We start from the raw sequence: 20179 nt of genomic DNA, 5'->3' as shown, positions 1-20179 counted from the left end.
AATTGTGCATCAAATATGTGTTCATCATACAATGTCTTCACCCAACAACACATATGCTGAAAGATTCGTAATCCAGCCTATTGCATCGGTAATAGCCTACCTGACTTTCCGGATCCAGTGACTCCCAAAACGGCAATATTAATCTCTGCAGGTCCCCGCTCCGCAACGGAGGCAATATTACAGCTTCTGCCTTTGCCAAACATCAGGGATATCGTGGACACACAAGGGATGCGAGACAAAACGAGCCGATAACAGAACAGCAGAGTACGGAGACCATGGCTTTTGTTCGATAGACAATTCTATCTACCTGTGAGGCGATCATAGCTAAACTCGTATAAAAATATGCAGGGCATCGTCTTCTGTTGCATACAGAAAACAATTGAAACTACTGCTAACGGAAGAGCATGAAGACGCGTGAAGTTAGTTGAAAACAAACCCGATTCTACATGTTGTAGGCTAAGAATATAAACCTGACCTCAGTTCCCATTTCCCCGAGGAACTACAATATCGCAGAGTGACTTTGACGGAAATTTCAGATGTGCTTCAGGGTCCGGATGCTTAGCCTACACGCAGGGCATGACTCCCCAAGTCCTTGTAAGGAATCCCTGAACTAACATTCAGAAAACCGAGTAGAAATCTGAGCTGCGCATATCCTCATTCACGCGAGTTTGGGTGCGTAAAGTCAATTCCCAAAGTTTTGTGTTTGAATGAATGGGCTGTGCATTAAGTGGCAAGGAGAGCCTATTCAGCTCTAATCATTTACATCGTTCACATGCTCTTCTTCCAGAGTGTAAAACCAAAGTTGAGCGCGCACACACACACACACACACACACACACACACACACACACATACACACACACACACACACAGTACATGCACGCACACATACACGCAAACGATGTGCACACACACAAAACTCCACTTCATTTAACAATTAAGTTTCAGGTAACTGATACATTTTCTGAAGCAATCTAATCTCAAGATCGATGTGTCTGTGTATGTGTATGTGTGTGTGTGTGTGTGTGTGTGTGTGTGTGTGTGTGTGTGTGTGTGTTAAAGTAAACTCCACCCAGGGCTATAAAGTAAGGGCTATAAAGTAACCCAGTCTGCAAGTGAAGGCAACACCTCTTTGTACAGTTAATCCTTAGAAGAAGTGTTAACCCATCCACCATATTTCACCTAATATATCTTTCCAGAGTTTAGAAAAGAGCTATAATTCATTACTCTGTAAGCCTGTAGTTTATTAAACCTTATGCACTTTGAAATGCACATAAGGCACATTGTAATGAGACACTGCTGTAAATGTACTTGTCCAGGACATTTGCAAATGGACAGCTGTTGTGAGTTGTATTTGCAACGTCTGGTTTATCCTTGAATGCCGTGCATGCATCTTAGCCCATCCAGGGGTGTGCACTTCAGGTCTTAACTCTGTACACATGCACCCTTATATTTAAAAACTAGTATGGTGCTCACTCTGTGACAACTTCGTTTGGAAGACAGATAAAGTTTCTTGAACATGTATGGAGTGTTCCCAGTGGTTGTCATGACACCTTGTTTCCTTGCTCATCTATTCCTGTGGCTGACTCTAAGCATCCTGGTCATTAGCAAGTCCAAGGTCATGGTAATGGGACAGGGCCTGGGAAGCACATGCTGGCGCTGCTTGATGAGTTTATTTAGCAAGTTTACTTATTGAAGAAAGCATGTGCTGAATTTAGGAAACTTATGTATACAGTTTATAGTCTACCAGGATACTGTGAAGTTGTGCTATACAGTGCACACTTGTTTTGACTGGAGAAGACACCTCGAGTGACTCTTTCCTAAATATATTATCTATCTATCTATCTATTACAATATATAATATATTTTTGTATATTTTTATAATATATCACAATGCTACTGGAAGTCCATGTAGCGTTGTGATGTTTATTATTTTACTGGAACTTGGTGGCTGCATATTATGATGCACAACAGTATGCAGGACATATATCGCTGTGTTAATGATGGGATGTAGTGGCGGCTAGTCGCGCGGCAAAGTAACTATGCAACGCCCACTTGGGGAGTGGTGTCTGGTGTCCGATGTGGGGGGCTTAGGTTGGATTATGGTGCCTGCATATAACGCTGCCCTTGCATGCCACCCTGGGCCACAATGCCAAGCCTCAGTGGAAAAAAATTATGGGATGCCCCCCCACACACACACACACACACACAGACACACTCCTACCCCCCTATAAAGGTATCAGGTTCAGAGTCAGATATGGGGATTTCACTGCTGGGGAGAGCCTCTGACAGTGACTTCAAGATATGACCAGTTTTACAGTTGCAGTCTTCCTAACACTTCTTTGACTGACAGCAGGAGAATCCTCAGAGAAACACACTGGACCGGTATCTCTGGCATGCTTTACATGTCTAAGCAATGTGGACAATGGACACTAAGAGATTGGTATGGATTTTGAGTGTCACCCTGACGTAAATTTGGGACCGAAACGCTATCGCATGCTTCTGAAGGTCAACACAAGAGAGATGCCATCATCACAACACAAGATCTAAATTAAAAAACGTGGACAGCAGCGGACTCTGTGCCATTGGCATGGATTTGGAAAGACACCCAGGCTGCCGTGCGCCAACCCTCCCTCACCCAACACCCCTCCAGCTGGCACTGTAGTTCAGACAGGACTCTGGAACAAAGGGCAGTAAATCTCCAGGGAAGCTGCCTGCCCAGCGCAGCTCAGTGGTCGTTCGTCCTACCTGTCAGCACCTCACACTGTCCTTCATGCCATCGCCTACGTCCCTCTCCGCGCGCAACAATGCCGTTCGGCCTTCACCGCGCGCCGCCACCCAGCTATCTATAGCCTCACACTATTCCCGCACGGGGACTGCGAGGAAGGAACACAAACCGTGCTGCAGACCCGTCTTCGTGTCGCCGTGGAGACCTGGACGATCTCGCCGTGGGTGCTGCCACGGGAAGCGACGTGGTAGAAGAGGTCTGCCTATCACCTGTGGAAAGGCCCCTAAGCTGCAGCATGCTAACGCTAACCCCAGAATTGGCAACAATGGCAAGTGGTGTCAGCTGCGTAGCGGAGCGGCTCGAGCCGTAACGGGAATCCTGATGAAGGATGACGCTGGAGTTTCGATGGAGCCTGGCAGCTGCTCTGGCTCAGAGAGCGAGAGCGACGGGTCGCCGTGTCCCCTGGTGGACACACCAAAGCAAGAGGCAGCGCCAGTGTGTGTGAGGGTGCGGGTGGACGGGAGTGTGTTCCCTGCAGAGCGCCCTCTCCTGGCAGGGGAGAGTGAGTACTTCCGTGCCCTGTTCCAGTCGGGCATGCGCGAGAGCCAGCAGGAGGAGATCAGGCTGCAGGGTCTTAGTGCCCGCGGGTTCCTCATCACTCTGAGCGTGCTGCAGGGGGAGCGGCCCCTGCTGAGCGCGGACGAGATCGTCGAGGTCATCGAGTGCGCCGCCTTCCTCCAGGTCCAGACGCTCGCCAAGCATCTCGCAAACATCATCGACTCGGACAACTGCTTGTTGATGTATCACACGTCGGCCGTCTACGGGCTGCTGGACCTCTTCAAAAGCGCTGCGCTGTTTATCCGTGACATATACGCTGACCTGAAGGATGACCTAAGATGTCTGCCTCAGGAGATGATCAGCTATGTGGAGTCCCTCATCCCCAACTCGTACGTGATGGTGGGCACTCACTCGCCCTCCACGAAGCTTCTGCGCGACTCTTGTCGCACCGTGTGCTACCTGGACGAGGAAGAGGACGACTGGAGGGTGCTCACCAGCCTGCCCCTGGACGCCAGCACCACCATGGCCAGCGTGGCCGTTCTCGACAACAAGCTGTACATTGTCGGCGGGGTGGCCGACGTCAGCAAGAACGTGGTGGACTCCGGGTTCTGCTACGACCCGGAGGCGGACTCCTGGAGCGTGTTCCCGAGCCCCGCACAGCTCCGCTACAACGCTTCTCTGCTGGGCCACGAGGGGGCGCTGTACGCCCTGGGCGGAGAGTTCCAACGGAAGCCCATGGCCTCAGTGGAGGCGTTCCGGCCCGCCAAGCACACCTGGTCACCTGCGGCTAGCCTGCCGCGGACCGCCACCAACGTGCCGTGCACCAAAGCCATGAACCGGATGTTCATCTGCCTGTGGAGGCCAAAGGACGCCACCGAGATCTACGAGTATGTGGTCGAACGTGACCAGTGGGAGTTAGTCACTACTCTTGTTCGACCGCAGAGTTACGGTCACTATATGGTGTCCCACAGGGACAATCTCTACGTCATGAGGAACGGCCCGGACGACGACTTCTTGCGATGCATGATGGACTGCTACAACCTGACGACAGGAGAGTGGACCGCCATCCCAGGGCAGTACGAGGCGCTCTTCACGGCCGCAGTACGAGGAGACTCTGTGTTCACCCTAAACCGCCAGGTGACGGAGGAGTACGCCATCAGAGATCTCCGCTGGAAGAGCAGGAAAACGAGGAAGGGCTTCCCCCGCATCGGGACCATGTGGACCTTTCTCTTGCGGCTGCCCAGGAGGAAGAGAGAACCCCTGGAGAAGACTGTCCCCACCAGCCGCCAGGAGCTGGGTCGCCATGCTGTCTGGCCCCCCAACGCCCACTCCTCGTGCTTGGATTAATGTCTGGGAAGAGTTCTGTCACGAACACATGATTAGAATGTCGCTAAAGGAGGGTTCCTTCTGTTGATGTAATAACTAACTCAATTCATTCGTTTTAAATGATGGTCAGTATGAATTCTAGATCTGGACAGGAGAGTTCTAAAATGACCCTCGTTAATGGGCATTAAAGGTGCTCTAAGCGATGCTGGGTAACGTCACTTCTGTTGACTTTCAAACAAAACAAAGCTAGCTCGCTACTTCCTCCCCCTCCCTCCCGTGCTGCTCCCGTGCAATTAACTCTCTTAAACGTGCATATCGTCTGTGATTTGCTGGAACAGTTTGTTATGTTTTTATGGGCTAGGTTTGCCCAGGTTGTTTGTGTTGCCGTTTTTGGAGCCTGGGCTGTCCACAGAGATTGCAGTTTCTTACAGTGTATACAGGGCACAGACAGCTAGCGGTTGGTGAGGTGATGTTTGCAGTAAGTGACATAAAATGTTTAGCCTTAAAAACGTGTGGCATCGCTTAGAGCACCTTTAACTCAACTGAAGGTCACTTGTTTTTAAATGCTGAGAGAATAAGATGAATGAACAAGACAGAGTAAATTGTAGAGGTAGAAAAAAAAAGGAAGCAGGTGTCACACTTACAACTTACAATACAATGATGAGTTGTGCTACTCTTAAAAATATCCACCAATAACTGAACATACAGATGGACAGGGAATCCATCGTCTGGTGAATATAGTCATTGGTTGCCACATTTTCAATGGTGTCGTTATGTAAAATCATTACAAGTGTAACTCTCTCTTGAGTTCCATCAATGTTCTTTGTAAATTTGTTGACTCACATGGCTTCTGTCCTCGGGGATATATTAATGGAAGACAAATATGCAGAGGGCTCCTTTCTGTTTTCATATCAAACAAACCATTTATAGGGCTGATGTTCCACAGAGATTCCAATGCCGAGATTCCGTTTCCAAAGGGGGGGATCTTTGCCAGGGAATGTCGGGTCAAGTGGGGCCAAGGGAAAGAAAGAGGTGAGTCAGAGAGAAAGAGAGAAAGAAAGAGAGAGAGAGAGAAAGAACAGCCCTTATATGAGTGACGTAAGGAAAGCAGGTTAAATTAAAGCCGTCAAACTAGATGAGAAAGATTAACCAGTATCCGCAATTAGGGAAAGTGATTGGTTACGAAACTTGAACTTGACCTCAAAGTTGTGCAAGGGATCTGGTGCCCAGTGCCGAATTCTGTGTTCTCAAGCAGACAACCACCCTGTCTGCTGGCCAAAAAGTGTTCTCCTTTCTCAATTCTGTTATCCTTTGCCAGGAAGTACATCTTCTTTTCTCTCATCTGTTGATCGCTCAGTAACACAATGGCTCATATGAAATGCTTATGGGAGAAGCCGTGTGTGTGATTACTGAAATAAGTAGAACAGTTTAGGGAGCTTTGATTTCCCAAAGAGGGGGAGAAATTAAAATGAAAAACATGTGTCATGCAAAACGTTGTCTACAGTTGTATTTTATTTGGCCAACATCCCTACAGTCTCAAATGAGTCTGCATCTTTACCAGTAACTATTCCAAATACTTACTGATGGGCATATGATTAACACCAGTAACTGATTTATATACTTACTGATGGGCATAGGCACAACGCCAACCTCGCCAACCTCGCTCCAGCTGCAAGATCGACACGATTGGCACAATGTATTCACAACATGATTGGCACGATGTATTCATATGTCAACTTTTGATGGCAGAAAAGGCGGGATATATGTATACGACTGCCATATTTGCATTACAAACTAACCCCATACATTTCTATGGGAGATTCTTTGAGTGCTGTGTCTCCTCATTAGAAAGTCTCTGCTTGGATCCATGGTCCCTGTGGGCACTTGGACCCGTATATGGTACGGGCGCTGTAACCTGCTGCGCCACAGCACCCCCCAAACTGATTCAGAAGATTTATCATTCAAAATCCTGTTCTGTAGGGGATGGAGCACAACCTGCTCTAAAAGCATAAGGAAATCCATGGAATGTTGAAATGATATACTGTGAAAAAATATATATAGACCATGATGATCGAAATATGATGAGTTTCCTCTTTTGATTCCAGTTTACTTGAACCTTGTTCAAACAACTGAATAAATGTCATTGAAAAATAAGTCATTGCACAGTTTTGAGTTTGTTTCCAAACATGTATTTACATGCAGATACAGATGCAAATTGTATACAGTTCATATAAACAAGATGATTTTTAAACAACTGTGATATACAGATTAGTGCAAACATTTAGCTGGTGCAAAACTGCCTAATCAGCTAGTACCAGACAACGGGACAGATTTAGATCTGACATGACATGGATCTACTAACTAGAACCCTCTCAGATCCGGACCGGCTCGTGTCCATTTCAGAGGCGGTTCTGGGTAAGGCCTGTTGTGTCAGTCCTACCAGTGAGTGGAGGCACCATAGAACGAACCAGTAGCAATAATACCAATAAAAACAACAATAACAACAGTAAACAGGGAGTCTAAACAGTAACATAGAAACTAAATCCTGCATTAGGCCTACTGATCTACATACTGAAGGGATAACGTATTGTTCGTCGGCCATCGTGGGAAAATAAGTCGAGATATGGGATAAGTGTCGAACAGAGCCGTATAATAAATGCTCGTATGTGCTTATCAGCTTATGTATGTACAGAGCTGTGCATACACAGAGAGGTGGCTTTCCAAGGCCACAGTGTTCAATCCCTTCTGTTCCAGCCAGAGATAGGAAGAAAGCTTTGGCATAGCAAACCAGTGCACACAGAATTATCCATGTGTGCCAGGACAATACCCAGTTCATCCAGTGTTGTGTTGTGTCATTGGTTAGCTCTGGCCAGCCGTGTCTATTCTCACAGGCCACGGCCCAGTGTTGAGCTGTGGGATTGGTCCAGCTGGGTGTCAGGCTACGCGCGTCATCAGCTCCTCCAGGGCGCGCTCCCGGTGGTTCTCGTGCACGAGCAGCACCTCCTTGATGGCGTTCTGCTGGAAGCCCATCTCATTAAACTGGTTCAGGAGTTGAAGGAACTCCTCAGCCTGCGGAAGAGGGGGGAGAGGAGATGGGGAGGAGAAGTGAGGAAGGGAGGGGAAGGGAGAGGAGGAAAGAAGAAGGGATGAAGGGAGGGAAGAGACGAGGAAAAGAGGAAGGGATGAAGGGAGAATAGAACAGAATCACATTGTTAGCATGCTGTAGAGTGTAGAGTCTCATACTCTCTTTACAGTTTACATCATATGCTGAAATATACAACCTTATTCAGAGTCTCCTTTGTCTGAAAATATAAACATTAATAAATACTGAGAAATGTGTTTTCATATTGTGTCATTGTTGTGGACTGTATATACATTTCATATAGGCATTCTTGATTCATTGACCTTCGAGACATGTGTGTGTGTGATGTTGAACCCTTTTTAGTTTTTGGCTGCTACCTCTTCCTACATAAGTGCTAAAAAATAGTGCATGTTTAATTGAGAGTTGTTCAGGAAGTAATTAGCTTTCCTACTGCAGTAGACTTAACTATATACACACACACACACAGAGTATTTCGTGGTAATGACTTAACATTACATAAGCGAGGTGAATTGGCCTGCACTTACCTTGGTCTCACAGTTCTGGAACATCTCCAGAGCCTCCTCCACCTCGGCCTCGTCATATCCTAGGCCACACAGGCGGTTGCAGGCCACCAGGTAATTCAGGATCTACGGAGGCAGGTACAACAATAGAGGGGAGACCAGGTGAGCTGGATGGCACAGGAGGCGGAGGGGGTGGGGCATAGTGTGGCACAGGTAAGACATGCAGGTAAAGGTGTACCATGTAAAAAAGGAAGAAACCACACACTGTGTTCCCAGAAGCAGTGGACATTCTTAACTTGCCAACGGTTCTTAGAAAATGTGAACCATGTGGTGCTGGAACACGCATCAAAGTCTGTGAGTCCGTGACGGGAGAGATTGGGATTCAGCTAGTGTGTTTCCTAGATGCAGTGTCTTAATTTGCCAATGTTTCGACCGTGCAATGTGTGCGTTTCTTAGGCATGTAACAGATTTGTGGCAGATTAGCCAGGTGAGGCTGAGTGCACAGACAAAACAAGTGACAGCTTGCTGCAGGTGACCTCAGGTGAGATGGGCAAGTGGCTCCAGTGGAGGCGCACACACCGGGACCCAGGTGGACATGGTGCTGCGGATGGGACAGACTGTCCAGGTGAAACACACTGTGCAGCGGTAACAGGTGACAGCTGTGGTCAGGTGACTCATATGGCAGAATTAATGATGAGATTGGTGGCGATCAGATTGGCAAATACAACTCAGAAGTTGGACCCTAGTTGGAAATAAAATGTATGCACCCCTCTGATGAACAGCTGTGTCCTTAATTAGACTGTATCTAACCTTCAGTCACATTGAAGCCAAATCACATGCCAATTCAGGCAGGCTCTTTCCATTTACGGAGACCAATGAGCATATTTACAATGTTTTATGCAACCAGTGTATATTCAGAATATAATCTATATACAACATATACAACAAAAAAGATCTAGCATATTCCACTGGTATATGTCTAATCTATTTGACCAGAGGTCAGTCTCTCACTAAACTGCATGTGTGTCATTGAAAGCTGAGCCATTTGACACACAACCCTGGCCGGAGACCACATCTCAGGACAAGGGGGACAGGCGTCAGATTAACACCTATCAGATAAATAAAAACCCAGAGACACACTATTCCAGCCAGGGACAGACATCAGCATACTGTCATCTGAGCAGGGTGAGAACAGCATGTAGAGTAAGGGATGGAAGGAGAGAAAGAGAGAGTCAGACACACAGAGAGAGAGAGTCAAATAGAGAGAGAGAGAGATGGAGAGAGTCAGACATAGAGATGGAGAGAGAGTCAAATAGAGAGAGAGAGAGATGGAGAGAGTCAGACATAGAGATGGAGAGAGAGTCAAATAGAGAGAGAGAGAGATGGAGAGAGTCAGACACACAGAGAGAGAGAGAGAGGGAGGATGAAAGGGAAAGAAAGGTAGATAAGGTGAGAGATAGGACAAAGAAGTGCCAGTGGGTGAAGCTTCTAGCAGACAAACTGGGAGGAAGAAAAGGCAGACTGACAGATGCAGGTAAACAGATAAATAAAAGGATTAGAAGGACAAAGTCTTATGAAGGAGAGAACGTGACTCTCACAAGACAACATGGCACTGGGAGGATGAAGATTACAGACTCTCTCTCTGTGTGTGTGTGTGTGTGTGTGTGTGTGTGTGTGTGTGTACCTGTGTGTGTGTGTGTGTGTGTGTGTGTGCATGTGTGTGTGCGTGTGTGAATGCCTGCCTGCCTGTGCGTGTGATAAATGCCAGCAGTTGTAGGGCATCTGGTTAATTAATCCCAGCCTGTCTCTGATCCTGCCACAACCTGCTGCCCTCTTGCTCCAGGCTTGGCACCAAGGTCAGTGCCAGTCTGCCCTAAACAGGGCAATTAATCTCCTTACCCATGCCACCACTGACCCCGGCTGTGTTTAATTTGAATTTCCCCTGGGGATCAATAAAGTATCCATCTATCTATCTATCTATCTAATCCCACTGGACAGCAGTAATCACGGGCACTGGTGAAGACTCACATGACAACATAGCAGCCGCTGTGGCCTGGGATTGTTTATTTGGTAACACTTTACTGTAAGGGTACATGAATGATCATGAATTCATGCAAGAATCAATTCATGATTTGTATTACTTCATTCTTTAATATCTAATGAATCATCAGGAATTGACATGAGTTCATAATTTGTAATTCGTGACCTCATATATGAACATCAACACATCAACTAAAACATTAGGTACATTGGACACAGCTTTATGAATTATGATTTATTAAGCATGATCATGATTATTTCTTTTTCTGCCAAAAATGTGGTCATAACCGCTCAAATTCTGACTTGAACACAACTTTGCAGTTCTCTAAACACATGTCATTATTCACCACTTTAGTTGAGGGGCAACAGACATGATGAGCTCATGAGCAATTAACCTTAAATTCCTGTTATCATGATGATCATGCTTAAAAAATCATAAATCATAATGATGTACCAATCGTACTTAATGTCTTAGTGGGCCGTGCTCAGTGTCTCTCTCAGCCAAGGGGTCCTTGGGCTGAAAAAGGTTGAAGACCCCGTCTTAGTTGTTAGTGCATGAGGTTGTGATGAATGAGAGACTATGAACTCATGTCAATTCCTGATGATTCATAAGATATAAAGGAATGAAGTAATGCATAAATCATGAATTAATTCATGTACCCGTCTCTTCCCGTAAAGTGTTACAGTTTATTTTTTGGATTTTTAGTTTATATATTTTTTTAATATATTTTTAGTTTATATTTATTATCCTCTTTAGAAGACCTTTGTACTCTGTCCTCCCAGTGGGCTCATCTAATGCCATAGAGAGGTGTTGAGTTTTTTTGTTTTAGGATATTTAAAGCATTCACACACACACACACAGACACACAGACACACAGACACACAGACACACACACACACACACACACACACACACACACACACAAACACACAGAGATGGTGAGTCATCCAGAAAGCTGACCCCAGGCCTTGGTTTAGATGATACTATTTTACATCCACTTCCTACGTCTATGTGGGAACATTTGAGATTGTTTTGGCTTTCAACTACTCTGGGATACAGGGAGAGAGAGAGAGAGGGAAAGAGAGAGACAGAGAGAGAGAGAGAGAGAGAGAGAGAGAGAGAGAGACAGAGAGAGAGAGAGAGAGAGAGACAGAGGGGGGAGAAAATGAGGATTAAGCGAGGGAGGGGTAATAAAAGACAGGTTGTGGAAACTTTCCGAGGAGATCTTCTATCTGCTTTTTTATGATGTTATTTTTCCTTTCCTCCAGAACCTAATTAGAGGCGGTCTTGGAGGAAGTTGAAAGCTCCGGCAGAGGGCAGCTATAAAGGTGTGCTGGGGGGGCTCCCTGGCAGCGTACAGTACACATTACATAAGTTCAGCTAAATTCCCTTTCATCATCAGGGAAAAATGCTGCCCATTATGCAGGAAACATGCCACACTTAGTGATATAGTGATGTAACCCCTGTATGCGCTTCCTGTTCCAAAATGTTCATGAGAGTGTAAATCTAATCTCAGCCATGGACGACTCTTGCATTTAAATGGCATGTTCCAGAACTTAAGTGTGTGAGTGACGCAGCTATGAACGTGTGTTGTTTCTGAACACAGCCATTATGGCCAGGAGAGAGGTAAAATGTTAGTCTCCTCGTTTTTCTTAGCTGGAGCTGTGAGTGTGTGTGTGTGTGTGTGTGTGTGTGTGTGTGTGCATACATGTGTGTGTGTGTGTGTGCATACGTGTGTGTGTGTGTGTGTGTGTGTGTGTGTGTGTGTGTGTGTGTGTGTGTGTGTATGAGTGAGTATGTGTATCCATGTATGTGTCTGTGTGTGCGTTTGTATGTGTGTATGAGTGAGTATGTGTATCCATGTGTGTGTGTATGAATGTGTGTGCGTGCGTGTGTGTGCGTGCGTGCGCGCGTGTGCGTGCGCGCGTGTGTGTGTGTGTAACACACACCTGCTCTGAGCTGTGCTCTCTGGTCTTCTGCAGTGCGATGATGGCGGTCCTGAGGGAGTAGCCGTGCTCCGTGATGGCCTCCACCAGGTCCCTCTCCTCGTCGCTCAGTGCCGACAGCAGCTCCACCGAGGAGTCCACCACCGCATGGGAACCCAGCGGCCGAGGTTCTCCACAGGCAGGCGGGGGCCGAGGGAAGGAGCACAGGGACTGAAACATAACAAACAACAGTCAGTCACCAGCTCCCACAGGGACACGAGGGAGAGCGGACACACAGCAGCATGGCGATGGGAAGATGGGGAGATAAGAAGAACGTTTGAGGGAGAGAGGGAGACCGAAGAAGAGGCATAACAGAAATAAACAAAGGAGAGAGGGAGAAGAGAGAGAGAGACAGAAAGAAAGAAAGAAAGAAAGAAATGGAGGGAGAGAGAGAGGAGAGAAAGAGAGAAGGAGAGATAGAGAGAGAGAGAGAGAGAGAGAGAGAGAGAGAGAGAAAGAAAGATAGAGAGAGAAAGAGGGGGGAGAGAGGAGAGAAAGAGAGAGAGAGAGAGAGGGAGAGAGAAAGAGAGAAAGAGAGAAGGAGAGAGAAAGAAAGAGAGGGAGAGAGAGGAGAGAAAGAGAGAAGTAGAGAGAGAGAAAGAGAGAAGGAAAGAAAGAAAGAAAGAAAGAGAGAGAACATGAGAAGAGGAGAAGAGGAAGGAAGGGAAAAGGCTCTGAAATCATTTTGATGTGTCCATGTTTAAAAATTTCCTGTGGGAATTCTAGTGGGTGATACTTGAGAGTTCCAAAACAGTTAATACTCTAAGGAGTAAGTGTTTTTTTCATTCATTCCAGCAGTCATACTCTATAGATCATGTACAGTGGTCACTTGGGTTCATTCTTACATCATAAACCTTCAGTTGGCAGCATGTCAATCACATTTTTGTGGTCGTAGGCTACTCCTCAAAGCGTTAAAGTGGACTTGGGCCGTCTCAGCTCTAAACTATCACCAGGTCCAGGTCCATTCCAAAGCTGGACTCTGTGTTCCAGGACGGAACCGGACAATATAATACTGTATATGCTGCTGAGAACGACAGACCTCCTTCTCAAAGCCAAACCAGCATGGTGACAACTTGGCTGGATCCCAGAGAAAGACTTTTCACTGGCTAATATTAGACAGGGTATGTTTTGAGACATTTGAGAGTGGTATGATGATGATGAAGAAAAAGAGAGATATTTGTCCATTCTAAGTGAAGCATGATTTGATAATCATGGAGAATTTGCATCAAAGTGACCTTCATATTGACACATATAATTTAGCCTCATTAACATTTATAGATGTATCATGTCCATGGTTGATGAAAGCTGTGGAGAGCTCCAGGTTCATGTGTCTGTTAGCTGTTTAGCAGGGCTGTGTTGTATGGGGGCTATTTAAATCTCTTGTGCGTCTTGTTCTAACCTCACCTAGCAGGTCAGAGACATTTATAGCTCGGTCTCAACTGACCGAAGCTAGGATCAGCTACTTTAGGCTTGACACCACTAACCTACGCTGCTCTCAGCTGCTCGTTTCCACACACTCACCGTTTCTGGGAATCGTGTGGCATGGGTCGAACAGTGGTCACTGCAGGTCAGTTGTGTTTCAACAAGATGGCAACAAGAGAAGTCAATCTCCTTGGTGGGATTTATATGGGGCACCAGGCAGGGCAAGATACAGAGAACCCCAAAATAACGTATCTTTGTCAACTGGGACGGACAGACATAACTTCCTGGCAAAAGACAGGATTGGTGAGGCGTGGGGGGGAGAGGAAAAACATGTCTAAGAAAACCGAGAGAGTGATGATTTCTAGGAAGTTTAAATAACATCCACAGGGAGGTCAAATTCTAATGATCATAAGAACTGCGCACTTGCATATGAATGATGCCCAAATAACATCCACAGGGAGGTCAAATTTAATGATCATAAGAACTGCGCACGTGCATATGAATGACGCCCAGGTAAATAACAGCACAAGCTTTGAAAAACTGTATCTGATCGTAGTGAGACAGTGTGGACGTTGTTGCCCTTACCAATACAGAGGGCTTGGTGTATCTGATGGTGGGGACCGGTGCTTGGCTCTTCTTGGACACTGTGATGGAGGTCTTCTTACGTGACGATCTCTGATCAGACAGGCTGATGCTCCTCAGGGTCGGCGGGCGGGGCGGGTTCCGCGCGGACAGGGATGCTTGCCGCAAGTTCCTGAGTTGGTTCTGCTGCTGCGGCCTAGATGGAACCGACTGTGCCTGTACACACCGGCTTCCCTGGCAGGTCCAGGAACCGCTGCGAGGACCCGGCACCGTTCTTTAAGTCTCCCCCTTGACAGCGAGTGCCTGTCACCCCGACGTCACCACCACTGTTGTCCTCCTCCTCCTCGTTGTCCGAGTCGGAGATGGTGAAGTGGACGCGGCCGTCGATGTTGCGCAGGTGCGAGGCGTTGAGGCTGCGGCAGCGGCGGAGAGGGTTGGGCTCCCACAGGTCACTGCTCCACCTGCTGGCCAGACGGCTCTCCTGCGGGCTGCTGAACATCATCCAATAGGGAGGGCAGGTGGGCAGCACGTCCGAGGGGGAGCGTGGGACTTGGGCCTGGGGCTGGGTTGGGTATCCCCCCTGGAGGCCCGTAAGAACCCAGTTCTCCAGTCTGAACGCATACTGTAGGGAGAGAGAGAACAGGGAATGGACAAGAAGTTAGGTTCTACAGTCCATCAAATGATGGGTTCTAAGAGAGCTTGGGACAACATAGGTGGTGATAGTTCATCTCACATTATCTGCAGGAGAACAAAAAGAACTGGGAAAAGTCTACATTAAGTTTTGAAGTTTAGTTAATGGTGGGTTCTGGAACAAATTCAAATGTTCCTAATATGTATCCTAAAGATCTTCAGAGCAGTCTTTCTACTTTTACTTTACTCCATGTTTTAAATTAAATGTATACTTTAACTCAACTACATTTTCATTAACAGCATTAAGTAGAAGGCAGGCTAAAATAATGTGCAAATGAAAACAAAAGCCACAGTTTCCATTCATCATATTAGATATTTGCAACCCCAAGATTTGACCTGTTGTCACCACAGGACACAGCAATGAATGAAGTCATAGTGACAGAGTTAAGGCCTAGCAAATATAGCCAAGACATAGCACACCAAGGACTATATAGGCTGTTGTAAGGAGCGGAATTCAATTAAAATTCCATCTACTTGCTTTTCATTAATAGCACTTTCTTTTAGGTTTTCAAAGCGTATTTATGGAGTATGATGTAACTGCCCTTCTTAACATGTTGGATAAACTTCATTATAGGCCTATAAAAGGAAGCAGCAGTGAAATCAATGGAAGCCATACCTTTCTTAAGGCTTCGAAGACATTGTGTAAGAAGTGTACGCACCAAGTTTGAAGGTGCTGCATGAACTTAATAGCCTATCCAAAGTTCTGGCTGCTTTCTTTTTCATTAAAAACATAGTGAAGGGAGGGGGTTGTCACTCCACCTGGACTTGAAAGCTTTTACTAGTACTTTGTGCTTCTACTTTCAGTACTTAAATATGTTTTATAATGGGCTAGTTGTCATAATTAAGTACTGTAAACACTTTTACTTTTTTGCTTATAGATTACTTTTACTTAAGTCATTTTCTGATCAAATATACAGTACTTCTACTCCTACTTCTACTTCTAAGTGTGGGTTTCGGATACTTTATACAACAACTCTTCCACAGACTGTATACAAATAATCAACAAAAATGTAACCTCATTGTCAGTGAACCTGAATTACCTGACAACTAACTTTTACTGTCAGCAAATACTGACCGACTGTCACCTGTCACCTTCCCCTTACCCCAAATATAAGACCATAATATTTTTCCTCACAGTAACCAGGGTCACCAGATGGTTCCTTAACTGCTGCTCAGAGAACCACGGCAGGTTCGGGAAATCCCTCAAGCACCACACACTGTGGCTATAGCTTACAAGGCCGTCGACCTTTTTGACAGTAAGTATTGCACTACTACATAGCAATAATCCTTGCGTTGCATTTTCATAGAGCATTTCATAAAAAAAAACACTGGAATGAATAAATTGTTCCATAGCTACAGGCAAAAGATACAGATCGAAACAAGGTCTCTCTGTCTCTTTGTGTTTGTGTGTGTGTGTGTGTGTATTTGTGTTTGTGTGTGTGATTATTCATCAAAAAAGTATACAATGGCAACGTTCAACAACAAAATGATTATTAAGTAAAACAGGAAACGGATTGTTTTGGCAGAACATCCAGACTGACTTGGAGGCCATTCAAAAACAACACTTTTAGTCAGAAGGAAAACAAACGGCTTCATCTGTAGTAAAAGCAGCATGAAGGAACGCAGGGGAACGCGCAGAGCAGACGACTCTCGTGATGGAAGGGCGAACCGTGGCCAAAAATGATATAACATTCCAGAACCAGATTCCTCCAAATTGCCCAGGGACCTAGTGCAGGTATCGCCTTTTAGTTGGACAACTTCAGTTTAAATCCTTCAAACAAGGCAGCCTTGAGCACAGGTCCATATAGGGTCATAGGACGACCGCTTGGATCAGATGGCCAAGAGAAGAGGCCAGGCGCGACTATTCCTTGAAAAACTCCACGGCCTTATCACATTAAAGTGAAACCGTGTTTTTGAGAGCGTGTCAGCAGTGATCTTCAGACCCATCCAATGTCAACATCTTGGCTGCAGCCCTAAGCCTATATATAGAGAACACATGGCTATGATGGAATTAAAATCGGTGTTTTGGAAAGAAACACGAATGATACGTTGTTGTAGAACATAATCCTAACCGTATAACGCCAGATACAATGTCAAGATATCCCTGCCTCTTGACGGAAAGGTTGCAATGCATAAGAGTAATGTATATTGACTCTTTGGAATTTGGTATTAGACATCCAAAGTACATTGTGTGCATTTCAGAAAACAACAACTAACAACAAAAAAAGAGGATTTCACAATTAGGCTGTACAAACATGAATGAGTGAAGTTGGATTTTTCTGGTACAGTGATGAGACTTAAATATTATCATTTTGTGGATAAACACTTGTTCATCATCTTGTCAATGTCATGCAGTATAGCCTCATGTTTTATCTGGACTAGCTCATTCTTTTAAATAGCCTGTTTACTTTCAATCTTTAAAAAGATTATATTGTGTAATCTCATGCAAAATATAACTACAATACATTGATTTCTGAATTTCAAAGTGTATGAGTTAAACATTGCCTCCCACCCCACAAACATATGCGAGCACACACACACACACAACAAAGTGCAAGTGGGAGCTGCACAGATAGCTTCAGTGGGGGCCCGTTGGCTCTGGTGGGCAGGAGGTTCGAACTGCACTCACCTCTGTCTCCTGTAGGACCGTTAGGTAGTCTGGAACGGTGATGTCGGGCGCAGAGACCGGCTCCACCTCCTCCTTCACCTCCCCTAGCGCGCCCAGCGGGATCTTAAAAGGCACCTCCTCCACTGAGCTCATGCTGCACGTCTGCGGGGAGAGGGAGGGAGGGAAAGTCCAAAAACAGTTAAACATGCTCAGCACCCTAACACGCAAATGTCCTGTGGTGACAAGTAGACTAATGGGTTGTGGTAATGGGTGAATATCAGTAAAACTACTTCAGTAAAACTAACGTCAGATAAAGATTTCTACAACTCTTCCATCCAAGAACTCTGGAATTTAGCTGAAGTTCTAGAACTTAAATCCAGAGACTTCCATAGAGGAAGAGGCTTGGATGATGGCGTGTGTCCAGGAATCACATAAGGATGACCGATGTTGGACATGGCGATAGCAGGAAGCGTGGATGTTTATCGTCAGGGAAGATGAGAGTCAGACTTCTGGGAAGGCTTTGCCTGTTGCGGCTCAATGTTTACCTGTCTATTTGTTTACACCCTTACACAATGAAGAGGAGGCTGTTTTTACCTGTCTTTATCTATTTACACCCTTATTCACTGAAGAGGAGGATCCTGGGATTAGTGTTAGGTTTGCACGGCGCTACCTGCTGTCCACATCCATCTACCCTGTCCGCCCCCTCGGGATTATCATTGGTGGAGACCTGAACTTGAGTTGGACGCTGATAACCTCCTTCAGGACACAGCTAGCCAACAATAGACTCATTCACAGAAGACCTGTGGTGTGATGTGTTTTTCCAAGATGATAGCTCACTAATTTGTTCACTAAACCTCTCAGCCTCTCATTTACCTCACGCACTTTAGGAAGGAAAATGTTCCAACAGTCCCAAGGCCTCTGCACTCATAGAACATAATGACAATTAGTACTAATAGGACGGACAATATTATACTATAGGGCAGAAGGACACTCCTGGCACATACACACACAGACACCCAAACCCACACCTACACCCACACACACCCTGTCCCAAGCACCTACGTAGCCCTAGAGGTACTATAGCTGAACTCAAGTCAAACCTAAACTTCTCCACTTTCAACAACACACAGCATCTGTGTCTGAGTGGTTGTTGTCCTGGCAACTGCGGTTGTCGTAGCACCAGTGGAGCATCAGGTGAGGTGACAGCTGGTTCACTGACGCCAGTGAGGGCCTCAGCCCCCCAGCCTCCTCCTGACGATGGAGCACCACAATGGGGAGGAGGATCAGCCCGAGTCTGGCCCACTCAAACCAGCAGATGGCTCCAGATTTATGACCCAATCCGTGACTTTACCAGCAGATGCTCACTAAGCTTCTGGGTTGATCTTTTTTTTTGTGGATCAAGCAGACAAGAAGGTTTAAGAGTGCAACTTCTCCTTTTGCATTTAATCTCTTAGTGAAATGTAAAGACAACATAGGCTCCCAGGTACACCAATTACTGGTGTCAAATTCAAGTCCACAATATTTGGGCAAAAAAGTCTGCTAAATTCCTGAACTCTAACATTGTAAGTTCTTAGAATGCTCTAAAAGTTCTAGTCTCTATGCACCATGCTCTCTCATTCATTCCAACACTTGAACAGGTCAACGCACACAGGAGGGCGTTTGCTCACCGCTCTTAGCTAATCCACTGTTTTGGGGCTATAGCGCATACAGGGGGCTCTGTAGTGGTTTATCAACAAAAAATACTGTCTCCACGGCTTATTTGATGTGTATTAATGCAGAAAAAGACAATGGGTCAATTTTCGCTGGAGTTACACATTAAGTAAAAATCTGACTTAGCAACTTTCACTTGTATTGGAGTAATATTTGACAAGGTGTATCTATACTTTCCCTTAAGTAAAGGAATTGTGTACTTCGTCCACCACTGCGCATAACTAAAATGATAAACCAAACTAAGCCTAACATTTAACCAGGAGGATTTGGTCACACAAGAAACATGTTCACATTTATGTTGAGCATATGAATGTGGGCATTTCTACAAACACTGCATATAGCCTACTGTAGATATTAGGTAACAAGACAGGTCACAATACCAAGGTACCACTGATGCCAATTTCATATGCCAATTGCTAACATTAATTGATCATAAATCAGCCTAATAACTGATATGACAACTGACATGACACAACATGAACCCAATTCATCAGAACTCACCTGTCTCAGGAGTGTGCGTTCTCTCAGGCGTTTCGGGAATGTGTGAAGAGTGACGGGGAAGTTGAGAGAAGTGCCACGTCTTCCGTGCTGGGAGGATGTGTGTGAGGAGTGTCAGGTCTTCCGTGCTGGGAGGATGTGTGTGGGGAAGTTGAGAGACGTGTGTGAGGAGTGTCAGGTCTTCCGTTGTGAGGAGTGTCAGGTCTTCCGTGCTGGGAGGGTGTGTGTGTGTGTTTTGAGAGGGTGATTAGATACTACGCGCACAGACGGAAGCTAATTCTCACAGATGCTGCTAATTCCTCCTTGTCACTAATCCACTGACATAACACACTTACACCCTCCCCAGACACAAACACACCTACACAGGCCCTGTTTACCTGCTTACCTTCAAACCCAGCCAACCACAACCAGTCTCAAATAAACAAAAAC

The 20179-nt window shown here is 45.8% G+C and overlaps 3 protein-coding genes across 3 annotated transcripts in view; 1 reads left to right on the top strand and 2 right to left on the bottom strand.

Annotated features, from left to right (window-relative positions):
- The window catches only part of rasl12 (RAS-like, family 12), a 10911-nt gene extending 10424 nt beyond the window's left edge, over positions 1–487 (bottom strand). The window contains exons 1-2 of the mRNA XM_048232180.1: positions 476–487; positions 101–299 (exon numbers count right to left, since the gene is read on the bottom strand). Of these exons, the coding sequence (XP_048088137.1) occupies positions 101–299; positions 476–487 (211 nt within the window). The remainder of the gene's footprint in view (positions 1–100; positions 300–475) is intronic.
- A 2298-nt stretch (positions 488–2785) lies between these two features.
- Positions 2786–4814, top strand: kbtbd13a (kelch repeat and BTB domain containing 13a). Its single transcript, XM_048231887.1, has one exon. It carries the CDS (start codon positions 3109–3111, stop codon positions 4630–4632), a length of 1524 nt encoding a protein of 507 aa, XP_048087844.1. The 5' UTR covers positions 2786–3108; the 3' UTR covers positions 4633–4814.
- Positions 4815–6815: 2001 nt separating this feature from the next.
- ubap1lb (ubiquitin associated protein 1-like b) lies at positions 6816–19988 on the bottom strand. Its single transcript, XM_048231777.1, is given in 7 exon segments — positions 6816–7680; positions 8239–8340; positions 12205–12411; positions 14248–14466; positions 14468–14866; positions 17564–17704; positions 19754–19988. Coding segments are annotated over 6 exon segments (1194 nt in total). The 5' UTR covers positions 17696–17704; positions 19754–19988; the 3' UTR covers positions 6816–7545.
- Positions 19989–20179: the final 191 nt, after the last annotated feature.

This window comes from Alosa alosa, chromosome 21 (assembly GCF_017589495.1).
Source record: "Alosa alosa isolate M-15738 ecotype Scorff River chromosome 21, AALO_Geno_1.1, whole genome shotgun sequence".
NCBI classification, from domain to species: domain Eukaryota; kingdom Metazoa; phylum Chordata; class Actinopteri; order Clupeiformes; family Clupeidae; genus Alosa; species Alosa alosa.
Note: the sequence above shows the minus strand (reverse complement) of the source record. Positions and strands in the feature narration are given on the sequence as shown.

Excerpts from the sequence above, each read along its gene's own strand:
- kbtbd13a (XM_048231887.1), top strand. The coding sequence starts at position 3,109 with ATGAAGGATGACGCTGGAGTTTCGATGGAGCCTGGCAGCTGCTCTGGC.